This window comes from Culex pipiens, chromosome 3 (assembly GCF_016801865.2).
Source record: "Culex pipiens pallens isolate TS chromosome 3, TS_CPP_V2, whole genome shotgun sequence".
Lineage (NCBI taxonomy): Eukaryota > Metazoa > Arthropoda > Insecta > Diptera > Culicidae > Culex > Culex pipiens.
In genome coordinates this window covers 136506073-136521270 of record NC_068939.1, presented here as the reverse complement: position 1 = coordinate 136521270, position 15198 = coordinate 136506073, and the positions used below count along the sequence as shown (strand labels likewise).

Here is a 15198-nt window from a genome sequence, read left to right as displayed (position 1 = left end):
AATCAATCTTAAAAACAACAACAAAGTAAAAACAAACTAATATAACAGTGAAGCCTAATTTTAACAATTATGGCCAGCGTTAAGTCATGATTATGTTTCATTTAGATACAGTATGTAGAAAAAGTATTTACACCCCTTGGGCATTAAGCACATTTTGAGATGAAACATGTAAAAAATTTAAAGTTTGACAGGAACCTAGTACTACGCTTTGTTCAGAAACTCATGCCAAACATTTTGCTACAAAAAGCTCATGAAAAGATGATTTCTATAAAAAGTTATATAACAAATACTATTACGAAAATAAAAAAGGTGCAAAAAAAGTTTGTACACATTTCGAAAAATAACATAAATAATGTTATTTGTTGACAAATCACCATAAATCCAGTCTCCCAACTCCAAATAGGCATCCTTGACTGATTGAAAAAATAATTTGGATTGAATATAAAGTTTACTAACTACTTAGTATAAAAGTTTATATAACTCTGGACATTCTATATAAAACTTATCTAAACTTAATTTTGCAAACTTTTAATTCAAATGAATGTCAATATATTACCATAGAATTGCTAAATAAACATTTTCGAGTGGGTATAACATCGTTTTGGGGGTATTTGTATCGATAGAACAGATTTTTCGTTGGAATTTCGTACCAACCCGGAAATACGTCGTTGGAAAATCCGCCAGCATCTGAACCGGTCCACAATTCACAACTTGTGAATCACAAGTCAACCTATATGGCATCAGAAAGCGCATAAAATTTCCGATCTTTTTATACCTATACATCCAGGTTTTCTATAAAACCCACGTGCCCAAGGGGTGTAAATACTTTTTTTACATACTGTACATTGATTGATTATAGGAAAAAGAACTTGAGTTTGGAATGGTTTTTTTGTGGTTCCGTTGAATTTTTTTGTGAGTTTGGGTAAATTACTATAGATAAATCTCAATTTTTACTCATTGGAAAATTTAAATATCGAATAAAATCCAATCCAGGACTAACTACCCTGAATGAAAAAAAATAGAAAAACTGTTTTACATTTTGAAAACATGAAAAAATATTGACATTGCAATAAAAATAATTCAAAAAAAAAAAATGATTTTAGTTATTGCAAATATGTTTGAAGAATTTGTCTCTTTAATCATTTTGAACAAAATATAGAAAAGTACTAACAACAAGACAAATCAATAGTTTGGTTTTTTTAAAAGTATATTTAGATTTTTCTTTTCAATTGTTGATATTTAATTTTTATAAAGAGATTTTGATTCGAATCATTTTTAAGATAAGAAATGGCTTTCATTTCAGTTTCTAGAAAATTCGAGAAAAGGTCGGGAATTTGAAAATGGGATTTGAGTGGTCACCCCGACAGTTTATCTGAACTGAAATAATTATAGCAAGCTATAGACAATTATTGAAATATTTTTAAATAAGTTGGTTATGATAAATTATTCAACTATGGAAGTATGGTATCAAAAGTATCAAAACAGCAGAACATAAGCCACGATCTGATCAAGTGCTACAAAATAAAAGTGAGAACATCAAATGTTCGACAGATTTAATTGGCGTGTATACAACGACGATAACAACGATGCAAAATGCCCACAATTAGCATTATTTCGTTGTTATTGCTGTATGTGTGCAATGTCGTCAACTGCGTGACCGCGGTTTGTTTGTGGAAAAATACAGCCATTTTTGCTTTCCTATGAACGACGATGTTGTGTTCCAAATTTTGAATAAAGTAAAGGACCAAATGTTGGGGTAGAGTCAAAAATTAGATATTTGTGTTGAATTTGAACCAATTGGATTGTGTTTTTAGTATTAAAATTATTCTTCAAAGACAAAAGTTTTGTTTTTTTTTTATAACTAAACATACTGTAGCTCGACAATGATTGAAAATACCTTGAGATTTTTGTCGATTTTCGTTGTTAAATTTTCCGGGAAATACGATGGAATCAAAATAACTGTCATTTTAGGATGAGTATAGCCTAAATAATGCAAATTTATCACGATTCTTACTTTAATGGCATATTTGACAGTTACGCCAAAATAAGGTCCACTTCCTCTCCAATTTCGCCATGCTCTCTTGACGAACTCGACCCGGGCAGCCTCACACCGAGCCCATGTCTCCCGTTTGTGCCCCAAAGAAAGAGTGACTTTCGATCTGCCGCCGCCGTCGCCGCTCCCCCGACGATGGTCACACTTTCAGATCCCCAGAGTTGAGGAAAGCACAACAAAGCCAGAGTAAGTCAACCCAGATGATGATGGCTGCCTGTCACGGGGCGGTTGTGGTTTGAGGCTCTCTTGTGAAAAGAGACACAGGAAAAAATCACAGTTGTCAAATTTGATTTTATTTAAAAATGAAAATATTTTACACATTTATTTTTGTGATTCTACTACATGTGCCCGAGAGTTAAAAAAAAAACTTTTTGTTATCGTGACTTTTAACGAATTGTCTCCCCAATTTCAAAACCAAACCGGTTGCGGGACCGGTTTGCTGCGCCTCCCAGTCATGACGTCAACCTGTCGAAAATAAGGCTCACGAAATCGACTGCCAACACAAATTGGAACCCGACGGATCGAACCACTTGACGCTCTTTCTACGCGCTGACCCAGAACTCGGCGATGACGTTCACCACCAACCTCCTGGCTGGCCGGTGAAACTGAACACCTTGATTAAGGTTCTTGGCATCTGTCGGAAGACGACGACGGCGGACTCTCTTTCCGTCGCTGCCAGGTAATGGGCCCAGACGGTTGGTTTCCTCTTTGTGTGTAATTTTATTTTATAACAGTTGTCATCTTCGTCTCTGTTGGACGGTTAGGTTGTCCAAATTCAATGTATAGATATATTTTTTTTCGAAATAAACTATAAAAAATTTAGCATTTCATTAAATTTATAGCAGTAGTTTTAGCAGAAAAAATAATAAAAAAGTCACCCTAGTTCATGAACTCCTTCTATGTACTTTCCAGTCTACAAGACCTATCTCCACCGTCTGACTCTTTTACAACCTTTGTAATCTATCACCTGAACCCTACCGCCACCACGGTCCAACGAATACCCTTGTGGAGGGAGACAACTGAACCAAATCACCAGCCTAGTTCTAGCGAGATTCGTTTCCGTTTCCTGTCGCTAATGTCTTGTGGATGTCAGGTGAAACCTGTTCCACTTGAGGGAGTCAACCCCAAACGGTCAACCGCACTTAAGTACCCCAAAACCTGACTCGAAATGAGATCCTTCCGCGAAAACTAAACATCTACCACGTGGAGTCATCAACTGCCCTGTTACGACTGAGTGACGTAAACGCCAAATTGAGATAGGAGCTTATCTGGGATGCTCAAGTGATGCTCTGTACGGAAAAATCATTGTACTATCTAATCTAATCTCCAAATCCTCTTCGAAGAAAGCATCTTAGAAAAACAATTCGGTAGATTACTCCCCAACCCAGCCACGGCGTTTTAGCAGAATTCTTACAGGATCCTAATAGAGCAACGTTGTTGTTACTAAAAAAAGACTTCCATCATCCTGCCAGATCTATGCTAGAAATCTTCAACAATACTAGCTCAAATCGACGCTGTAGAAAAACGCATTTAATTTTTTAACCTAAACTAAACAAAAACTAGAGCACGCAATGTAAACAATAACAAACACGTTTTGTTTGGTTGACCATTCTGTGCATTGTCCCGAAGTTTGGTTGGATTTGGTTGCCGGAGTCCCGAGTTATAATTACAAATGTTAACGGTAGTCGGGCGTGTACGTGTGTCAAACGCGTTCTGACATGAAATCCCTTTGGCCAGTTGTCGCACTGACTTACATCAATTTCCAGGGTGTGCCAAGATAGCACGACAAGATTGAACAATGCACAGATAGCACGATAGCACGACAGCGATGAAATGCAATAACCGGTTCTAGTAGAGGTCGGTGAAAATAGCTGGTTCTGTAAGAATCCTACTAGATTCCTGCTAGAACAAACTGACGGTCCATTTTGCTTGAATTATGTTTGAATCCTGTTTGCTTGAACTTCAGATTTTTCTAGAAAAATCCTCTTAGAATTCTCTCTCCACCGTATTATCTCCGTCTCCGAGCTGTATTACAATCATTGAAGCGGCCAGCCTTACTACATTGCATTAACCGCAGAGAGGATTCCTTGAACGGATCACATTTCACAGAATCTTCATTGGGAGGAAGGATGCGTGGACATACCGTACCAAACGCTCCGGATTAGTTTTGAAGTGGTGTGTGTTTTATATGTGCAGTTTTTTTGCAATTTCAAAATGTCTCTTACGTCAGTTGGTAGTATCAGGGCAGTTCACGTGTTGGCGGGGCTTAAGGGCTATACAAACAATTTCGTTTGCCCCATCATGCGAGCAAAGCTCTTATGTTACGACTGATCCGGAGGGTTCTGTTTCCGCTCGCGGGAGACTCATCTTCCAGCGAATATAGCGATCCAATAACGTCTTCAAACAGGCCGGATTTGGAGCCATCAAGTGAAGGCTTTTTTCTACGTTGTTTCCGCGAACAGAACGCGATACGGTTATACGAGCGAAGGATATTGCTGCCGTGAGCGATAAAAATATATGTATTATTAGATATTGATTTAATCAGAAGAACCCGCGCCGTTGAGTAGGGTTTAATTGGGTGATTCAGCTCTTTGATGGTCGTGGAATGGCCAAGAGGTGGGCTGTTGGCTGTTTTATTCAATTGCTTTGGCAAAGGAATAAAAATATCTTGAGTATACCGGAAAACTAGAACTGCAATAAACGCATATTTTATCTGAAACGCACCTCACTTCATGCACGCACTTCCCTCCGTGTGCTATTGACGTTAGGAAAACAACATACAGTTGGAACACCTTCCACCAGATCTTAATATGATGCGCGCAATTATTTTTTCGCGATAATCTTCCATTGTTTGTTGCAGCAGGTACAAACGCCCCCCGTATGTGGGTGGTGTTCCGTACCCACGCCGCCGTCATGCAATGTGCGCCCAGAAGAAGGAAGCTTTTATGCATTAGAATTGCATCGCTCGTCGTCGTCGCCACTGATAACGCTGAAATATTTGTTCTAGAAGTTTTATGTGGCGTGCAACCGTAACCTATTTATATGAACTTGCACGACGCCTATCGAATGCAATTTCAATTTGAGAGGGGGGTCATTCATGAACTGATCTTTGAAGCAGTATTTTTGAATATTCAGTATAGTTTCAGTAATAAAAGCGTTCGAAACTATCGTAAAACACGAATTGTGACGCAATTTATGAACGACCCCCCACCCCAACTGTTTTGAGTATACGTCGCCTCGTTATACCTTGAGCCCCGCTGGATGGCCTTTTGAAAACTCTAACGCCTCGCGCGCACTCTGTGCATTTATACTTCAAACAGACGAGGAAGTGCCCTCTATGCGGGTACAAGTTCGAGGTGGTCTGGTTCAACTCTGACGGTCAGGGAGGGGGAGGGCGCGCTTCGTGTCTAAGGTGCAAGTTCATGAGCACCATCAGTGTGCGTTCCAGTGCGAGATTTTTCGTTTTACGATCAGCGACTTTAATGAGTGCGTTTTGTTGAGTGATCTTAGACGAGTTGTGGGTTGTGGTTTGAGGTGCGTGGGATGACCAGCGTCTGCGAGGATCGTGGCCTTTAGGGAAAGATGCAATGTAAGATATTGAAGCTCATTTTGAATCGATGAGTTCAAATATAACTCCAAACTGATGGCATCCAATATGACGACACATTGAATGTATTCCTTTGATAAACCAACAAGCAATCAACCGTTCGAATTTGGGGGTGTTTTGAACCTCCGATTATCACCACAGTAAACTGAAAATCCTTGTTACCTCACCAAAGAAATATTTGTACATATTACAACGTTACGCAGCGAACCATCTTAAATTATATTTTCCCAAGTCTTATATTTCGATATTCCTCCACAGTCATATTGGACGCAATATTGGATTACAAATTTCCAAGAGATCATTGGAATAGTCCAACTTTTTTATTTCGAGCTCAATCTAATCTAATCTAATCTAATCTAACACAAACGCAGCCAGTCCGATGAAAGCATGCTGGAAAGTCTTGTGATTAGATTACGCCCCAAGCACTTTTCTTGTCAATATTAATAATTGCAGTACATCTGAGAATACCCGAAAATGTAATACAAAAATTAAAGCGGCCAGCCCTACTGCGTTGTGTTTACCGCAGAGAGGATTCTGTGAAAGGATCACATTTCACAGAATCTATAGGGGAGGAAGGATGCGTGGACATACCGTACCAAACGCTCCGAATCAGTTAGGTGTGGTGTGTTAGTGTAAATTTGGCAGATATTATATGTTTAGGGTGGAAGTGGAATTGGGCAAATTGGATTGAGGAACCGATGATTGGGGAATGGGTAGGAGGGTTATTTATTTTATTTTATAATAATATAGGAGAATATGATCATCTATCAAATAGTGATGGAAAGATCTCACCAAGAATCTGCATATCTTCAAAAGACACAGCCAGATTGTGCCCCAATCTTTATCCTTTTCAACGGCCGCATTAAATCAGACAAGATATCCTCGGTATCTGCGCGATTGAGGCTCTTATTCAGCTAAACGAGGTCTTCTTGGACATGCAATAGATCAGGAACAGCTCCTGGTTTTTCTAAATCCACAAAAGGAATCGATACCCGGATATCTTTACCATGTCCACCTTTTCATTTACACTCACAAGTTCATTCAAAACTAGCCGATAAGGCTTTGACGAAAATCCTCAGAAGACGAAAAAAAATCCGGAGCGAAAAGCTAACCAACCGGTCGCGATCATAGCTTACTTCGATCTCCAACTTTTTTATTTCGAGCTCAACGCAAAAAATGAGTAATTTCTTTTTAAGGGTTTATGTTCTCCAAAGTGCTTTGGAAATCCGAATTTCGGATAATTGAATGATAACTTCGAGAAATTGAGTTCGAACTGTACACATTGATCGTGTCTTAGAGTTGTGCCCGGGTAGGAGTAAATACCACAGCGACTAAAATGTGTTCTAAATTGCCGAGTAAAAAAATGTTAAAAAACAAAGGATTTTGATAAAAATCCTAACTTTGACAATTTTTGAATTAATTAATAAAAAATTTATTATTTTATTTTTGGTGACCTTTTTAGCAAAAAATTTGGTTACATCATTCGAAAATAAGATTTTAACCCCTTTTGGCCTGGGTGCTGAAAATACAGAATGCGTAACGTTATTTTCGAATGCTCTCCACTTCTACAACTGCACTACAGCTGAAAACATAAACAAAGTAGAAGGTTATGTTCAAGCTCAAGCGTGACATATGTTTTGCTGCTGAAGTTACTTGTTTTGAAAAATATTGGATACGTCGTTGTAGAAGTTTTCGATGAATAATTAAGTGTTCGCGCTTTTTTGTGCATAGACTAAACGATATGTGGCCTTTTGTGTTTTCCACGTGATGAAAATTGCGACAGAAGTGTGTGGAATTTTGCGAATTAGAAGAGCAACCCACTGGAAATTCCGAGATTATGTATTTTTGAAGCGCAGTGATATTATCGGAGTAAGATTATTCAATATTATATGGCAGGTGCAATTCATCGTTGTCGATAATTCGTAGCTAATATTTCAAAATGCGTCATAGCCATGAGTTTTGCGTGAGACGTAGTGCTTATTGAAATGTTGGCGACAAATTTTGCCAATCTTGATTAAAATCAATATATTCAATATATTCGAATACCTCGAAAGCTCGACGTCATGGACTTTTTTTTTATTCCTATCAAAATAAATAAATTATAGATCGATTACAATACTTGCCACTTATTGGTATCATTTTGCAAACAGTAAATTGGTTGTGCTTTGGCAGTTCTAAATTCTAAATTTGCGAACCGCTATTCTGCACCTAGAAAAAACGTTTTTGTTTACCGTGACCAAAATTAATGAATTGCTATTTTTTCAAAGAGGAATTTGTTGAGTAGTATTCAAAAAAATACAGTCTGTAAGAGATTTAATTATGAAAAGTATGTATTGTTTATTTGTAACCACTTTTTGCACAATGATATTTGTTTTAAGTTAGGTAATTTATTAGCCTTAAGCTAAGAACAAGATTGTCCGTTCGACGCAGTGGTGAACGCAGAACGCTGTGCCAGTTCGATTTTTCCAACAACTGTCAGTCGAACAATCTACAGGGGTTGCTTTGTTCAATGGTCGATGACTGGCAGGCTATGATGACAGGCGCAAAATTTTGCGTTTGCGTCCAGGTCTGACGGACAATCTTGTTCTTACCTTTAGAGTGTCCAATTTCCTGGGGTTACAAATTTCTCGGCAAACGGGAAATTTTCAGCCGATTTCCCGGGAAATCCCGAGAATTCCCGGGAACTTTTAAATTTGTTGAAAATTGTTCTGATCTTGGCTCTGATAAATATTTTGCAAAAAACTGTATATGATAGTAACTTTAATGGTTAAAATAAGTTTGAAGATCAATTAATAGCATGACTGCACGTAAAAAGTAATACAACTACAAGTAAATGTTTAATTTAACAAATTTTCTTAGTTCGAATCGTACAATAAAAAAATATCTTTGGTAGTGTTCTTAAAAAATCTTATTTTTTTTAAACTTGCCTCTGTTACCAATTTGAAAGTGTGGTTTGACATATAAAATTGAAATTAAAAAAAATATGAAATTATGTTTTTCATGACAAACAACTTTTCAGAAAATCAGATATTATTGATTTCAGTTCTTGAACAAAATATTCAAGCTTTAACTTCAAACTAGTCAATGTTTTCAAATATTTGGAGCATGTTTTGAAAATATTTTTACAGTTTTTGGGCACCTCTCAGACAATATAAAGTATTTTTTCAAAGATTTTTTAACGGTTTTTTAGGCTTCATGGTTTTCAGGTTTATAATTGACTTCGGATGAAAGTTTTTTTTTTCATAGCTCAAAAGCTCAAAAGCATGAAATATTTGATGATACCAATTCAATTTTCATCTCATTTGATCATGGTAAACAAAAACGTAAAAAATCTTAATTTTGTTTCGGCAGGAAGGGGGCTATCTTTTTAATGAAATAACACCAGTTATTCTTTATTTAGTGTGTGTGTGTGTGTGTGCAACCAACCAAATTTTAATGTTGACATAACATTGTCTGATCATCTGATTAATTTTATATTAACTTAACAATAAATTGAATGGAACAAGTATATGTTGAATTTCTTTATCATTTTTTTTTTCAGAGCATTTTCAAAAAAAAAAACGTTACTTAATCCACCGATGGTGGTTGGAGCCTTCCTCACAATTATGTACATATTTTATTCCTGTAGTAAGAATGTCCAACCTACTATTTATTTAAGTAAACTTCTTACAACATATCTACATGGAATATGGGGTCTAGAATCCCAAAAATCATTGGACGTAATATTTGAACAACACCTACGGGGCTATTTCATGAAAATTGTTCACTTTCAATAGTTGTATTACTTTAAAGTTATGTAAGCCTTAAGGCAGTTAAAAAATATATCTGTTCATTTTTCCCGGGAGTTTCAAATCAACAAAATCCCGGGAGCCACTCGCAAAACCCAAGGCACAAAAGAAAATGTCAAAAACCTTCTCAGCTCATCCACACAAACGTCAAACGGGTGTTTTCCTGCAACAGTTCTTATTGCGTCGCGTTTTTTGAAAAAAAAAAAATGCATCCGTATCTCCGCGCCTTAAAACCTTCGCAATTTCGGTTCCCCGCAATGGCCACCCCGGAACGCCGGCACTGTATGTAACGGTAAGTTGGTGATATCCGTTCTTCAGGAAGCAATTGTTTCATAGAGATAATGTTTTTGTTTACGTTTTTTTTAGCAGGATCTCAAGTTTAAGCTGAAAAACACGGTTCCGGAGTTTGCCGGCGATGGGACCGTCCGGTACGGGTGCTACTTGCTGGCGGCGGCCAGCGTGGTCGGATATGTGTTCATGGAGACGACCGCCGGGCAAGGTGATCGATGAGGTTGTTCCGCTGTGGATAGTTCCGGTGCCGAGGGAGCCGTTCAAGCTAGCGATGTACTGTGACCATGTGCTGCTAACGGTGGATGTTGATGTGGGTGTATCAATTTGTGATATTTACTCGGGCCTGTCGTTGATGACGCCGACGGCTGGGAAATTGTACGAGATTCGGACGTCACCGGAATGTGGCGTGAGGAGACGCAGATTTTGTGGAATCAACATGTTTTCGATGATATAATTATAGGCAGTGAAAATAATGTTTGAAAAATAAGATGTAGAATAGATGAGAAAAAAAAATTATTTATATACTTTATTATAATAAAAGAAACCATGGGTAAAATTGGGAAAATTGTTTTACTATATGACTTATCGGCTCATTACTTTTGATAGGGTTATAAGATTTTCAATCTTATAGTATCATTTTAAAGGGTTTTCAATTATCGGCTCATTACTTTTGATAGGGTTATAAGATTTTCAATCTTATAGTATCATTTTAAAGGGTTTTCAATTATCCAACAACTGTTTGATCGCACGATGGTTCTGGACATTATTTTCATCAAAATATCTCAAATACGGCCCCCAAAAGGCGACAACTAACACTTAAGTTCTCATAACATTTGATAGGGTTATCAGATATTCAATATTTTTCACTCATTAGAAAGATCTTTTAATTATCCAACTAACGACGGGTCGCATTATGGACCCGGCCAACAATTTCATCGAAATATTTGAGATCCGGCCTCTAAAATGTGTTCAAATGACACTTAATTGCTCATAACTTTTGATAGGGTTATCAGATCTTCAATCTTTTGGGCTTGTTGGAAAGGTTTTTTGAATACCTATCAAACGATGGGTAGCATGATAGATCCGGACAACTTTTTCATCAAAATATTTGAGATCCGGCCTCTGAAATGTGTACAAATGACACTTAAGTGCTCATAACTTTTGATAGGGTTATCAGATCTTCAATGTTTTGGGCTCATTAGAAAGGTCTTTCAAATACCTTTCTAAAAATGTATGATCAGACGGGTTTTCTTACAAAAACCACCCTTTTTACAATCTTTCAAACTTTAGCCAGAATCGTTTTTTTAGCATAACTTTTGAAATACTTAACAAAACTTCATAATAGTTAACATAGGTCTTGTGGGACCCTAAGACGGATCGAATGAGACCAGAACGGCCCAAATCGGTTCAGCCAGTCCGGAGATAATCGAGTGCATTTTTTTCGGTGCACGGACTTACAGACATACACACGCACAGACATTTGCTCAGAATTTGATTCTGAGTCGATAGGTATACGTGAAGGTAGGTCTACGAGGTCGAATTAAGAAGTTCATTTTTCGAGTTATTTTATAGCCTTTCCTCAGTAAGGTGAGGAAGGCAAAAATGTTCCCAAAAGTTAAAAATGTAAACTTTTACTTTAAAATTGGGAATTCCCGGGAAATTTACAAATATGCAGAGAAACGGGAAATATTTTTTTACCAGAAATCCCGGGTTTTTTTCAGGACGGAAAATTTAACGCTCTAAATAGCCTAAAACCATGCTACAAAAACTATACCATAAACGAAACCATAAAAAATCATTTATAAAACAACTTCGTATCCTATGAAAGGTGTGCAAAAAATGCAAACATAACATAACGCATATATAAGCTTGACTTTTCGGTCCAGTAGGTTTCCCATTCTGTATATATTCCATATTTGAGGGTGTAATATTTCATAAAATAATGCAAAATTTATTTTACATCCAAGCCTCTTACACGCAGTTGGATTACTCCTTTTTTTTACTGTGTACTTCACAACAAAAAATACGAATGGTTTTTATTTTACTTGGTACGATTTCATAGACAGCATATAAAATAAGAATTTGTATATTTTATGATATATTATTGTATATTGTATGATTTTTTACTAGCAGTAAAACAATTAACCATTAACAATTCCTTGCACTCATTTTGACCATTAAAGTTGTTATTCTTTACAAGTTTTTGTTTGCAAAATATTAATCAGGTAAAGGATCAGAATAATTTTCGATAAATTTCAATTTTCTTTGGAATTCTCGGGATTTCCTGGGTAATTGGTTGAAAAATTCCCATATCCCGGGAATTTTGTATCCCAGGGAAATTGGACCCTCTAATAAAGCTATTTGAAGCAAAATTGGTTACAGTGAAATCCGATGAGTATTTTGAAAAATCCCTGGCCATATTTGAGTTAAATCGAAGCACTTATTTGGATCCTGCTGGTTTGACGTGGAATCGCTGTTATTCAAGTGCCTTGGAGTTATATCAAAATTAACAAACGGACATAAATTTTGTTCTACGGCATAACTGCTTTGACTTTTACTTAGAAAAGAATAATTTTAATAGCAATAGATGTCAAATTTTCTCTGTGTCAACTCAAAAACAACATCCTCCACACCAAAAGTTACCCTTCCTTTTCCTCCACAAATTTCTTGGCAGTCGATAAAGCCTATTAGCAAGCAAGCCTAATATAAACGAACCGTAATTTCTCATTAATTCTCACCTTAGTCAGTCTAATTAAGAAGGTACGCGCTTCCCTGCGTGTATGCGTGGGGGTCCTTAATTTCCGACAAATCAACAAGAAAAGTTTACGCGAGAGCCGGATGAAAGCCTGGCCCCGAAATAAATTGAGCGAAAATGTAATCAAGCTTGTTTTTCCCTTTTTCGCTTTTCTTTGGAAAACTTCATGCCCAAAACCTGCCCCGCGGAAATGGCCAAAGCAATTCGAGCATTCTAAAGATTATCCCTTTTTTGTTTGTGTTGTGGATTTTAACAGCCGCGGTGGCGCTTCAAGTTCCATATGCCTCCTCCCCCCTAGCCAGAGAGAAATAAAAAAGCTCAAAGCTTTTCAGGGCATGAATAACATGGCGGTTAGGCGCCCCGTCGCCTCTACCCCTCTACAGGCAAACCCACGCTCAAATTCATTGAAAGACTGAATGACTGAAATACGAGGAGAAAAAAAGCATGAAAATAAAACGGCGTGTAAAACGCGGCTTGAATTCCACCAGAAATCCACCGTATTAGGCACAAACATTGGCGAGCCGGTTGCTGGTGTGAAGCTTATTGCTTTCATCCACCTCTCGACTTACATCAGACGGCCGCGCGCTCGTTTGATTGATTGATCTTTTTTTTTGCTGTTGTGCCTGTCTGCAGGTCGATTTAGCTCTGGTTTTGTGGGTTCGATGGGGTTTGTGTTTATCTGCTGCGGCTGCTGTTTTTCATTTATTCGCGATTGAGTTTTGTTTTGCGCGCCTCTTTTCGGTAAATACCTTTTTAGAGAGGTTCGTAGGGTTATGTGATCCGTAAAATAAGGCAATCCTTTCGGTGATTACGTTGTTTAGTCTATTTTTAGTTCGATTTTATTAAGTTATTCATGTCGTGCTTATTTTGGATGAAAAAAAGATCATTACTCTTAAACTCTCCGTATTTAATTCAATTTGACGAACATCTGGTCCTAAATTAATTATCATGTGCCGGGTTGACTCTTTATGAAGACTGAAGACCCTGAAGGAATATTTGTTCTTTAGCATATTTGATTATAAAAATAAATTATAAAATTGTAAAATGGAAAATGCGTTCGAAATTGAACACTTTTGTGACAACCCTATCAAAAGTTATGAGTACTTAAGTGATATTTTAGTAGTTTTTTGAGGCTGGATCTCAGATATTTCGATGAAAATAGTTTCCGGATCCATCATGCAACACGTCATGAGTTGGATAATTTAAAGACCTTTCAAATTATCCGAAAACTTCGAAGATCTGGTAACCCTATCAGAAATTTTTAAGCACTTAATTGTTATTTAAGTACTTGTGAGAAGCCGGATCTTAGACATTTTTGTTGGAAATGATGTCCGGATCAATCATGCAACTAATCGTTGGATGCAAAATCAAAAGACGTATTCAACGCGTCAAAAATATAGAACATCTGACGAACCTATTATGCAATGTTATGACCACTTAAGTGTTAATCATACATGATTTTCTTATATATTTATAAAACAAAAATTTCAAAAAAAAAAAAAACCCAAAAGACTCCAGTTTATTTAACATTGTTTTTTTTATTAAAGCATTTTTTCATCATAACACTAAACTTCGAAAAATTGTGAGAGCAATTCCATGTCAAATAGGGAATCGGTTGTGTCGGACCCTCTCCGATTTCAATGAAACTTTTTAGACATGTTATCCTACGCTTAGATAAGCCATTTTTGTGTATTTGGAGCCAGTTACACTCGATAATGACATTTGAGAAGGGCGTAAGTGTTTTCAATATTTTTGCGTTTCGTAATTTAAACAAACTTGTAGAAAATTTGAAAGAATTTCTAAAAAAATACACTGAAAAAAAACACGCCACTTTAATGAGATTTTTTGATTTTTAAGTTTAAAAGTCAAATTTGAAGGTGAGCCAATGATTTCTTTTCGTTCAAAATTTTTGTGAAAATAGCCTAAGATGTTACACAAAGACTCATGAAAAATGCGTGACGGAGCAACTCTCCTAAAAAAACAAAAATCGTGTACTTAAAACGTTTTTTTTCAATTTTTTCTAAAACTGAATACGGGAATCGATTCTCCAGACAATTTTACATAAAAGTCATCATATTGACAACTGTCCTAAGTCCAATCCTTGTGAAGTTACAAAGGTTTCAAAATAAAAATGTTGAAAAAATGGGTTTTTGATGGTTTATGGCAATTTCTATATGACAGACTAGATTTTTCAGTCTCAAAAATATTTTTACCGGAAAGCTCGTCCAATTTCCCATTGTCTTTGACCACACTTTGAGCACTTTCCAAAAAAACGTTTTCAATAATGATTTTTTTTTGTATTTTTTTTATGAAAGTTGCTCCATGCTGCATTTTTCGTGAATCTTTTTGTACCGTAATCTGGGGTGAATCGGGACTACAGTCTGAATAGGGACAGCAGTTTTTAGAGCACTTAAAGCTTTTAAATTTGGATATTGATGTATACATTTTGTTGGCCTGAATCTGTTCTAACCGAAACCAACCAGAAAAATCAAAATATTGTGCTCCAACATGGTAAAAACTGCTGTCCCAATTCGCCCCATGTGTCCCGATTGACCCCAGTTTACGGTAACCATCTTAAGCTATTTTCAAAAAAAAAAAAATTGAATGAAAAAAAAATCGTGGGCGCTCCTTTAAATTTGACTTTAAACTTAAAAATCAAAAAATCTCATAAAAGGTGCATGTTTTTTTTTCTTTCAGGGTATTT

General features: G+C 36.6%; 2 protein-coding genes across 3 annotated transcripts in view; both read left to right on the top strand.

The window, feature by feature from the left end:
* LOC120413750 (uncharacterized) overlaps positions 1-15198 on the top strand; it is a 154221-nt gene that overhangs the window by 20099 nt on the left and 118924 nt on the right. The gene's annotated exons all lie outside the window — the stretch shown is intronic.
* On the top strand, positions 9222-10391 carry LOC120413752 (uncharacterized). 2 transcript variants are annotated; one of them, XM_039574684.2, is made up of 2 exons: positions 9222-9740; positions 9818-10391. In XM_039574684.2, exon 2 carries the CDS (start codon positions 9864-9866, stop codon positions 10191-10193), a length of 330 nt encoding a protein of 109 aa, XP_039430618.1. In that variant the 5' UTR covers positions 9222-9740; positions 9818-9863; the 3' UTR covers positions 10194-10391. The 2 variants fall into 2 exon arrangements, with proteins under 2 accessions (XP_039430618.1, XP_039430617.1); XM_039574683.2 differs by having other exon boundaries at positions 9815-10391.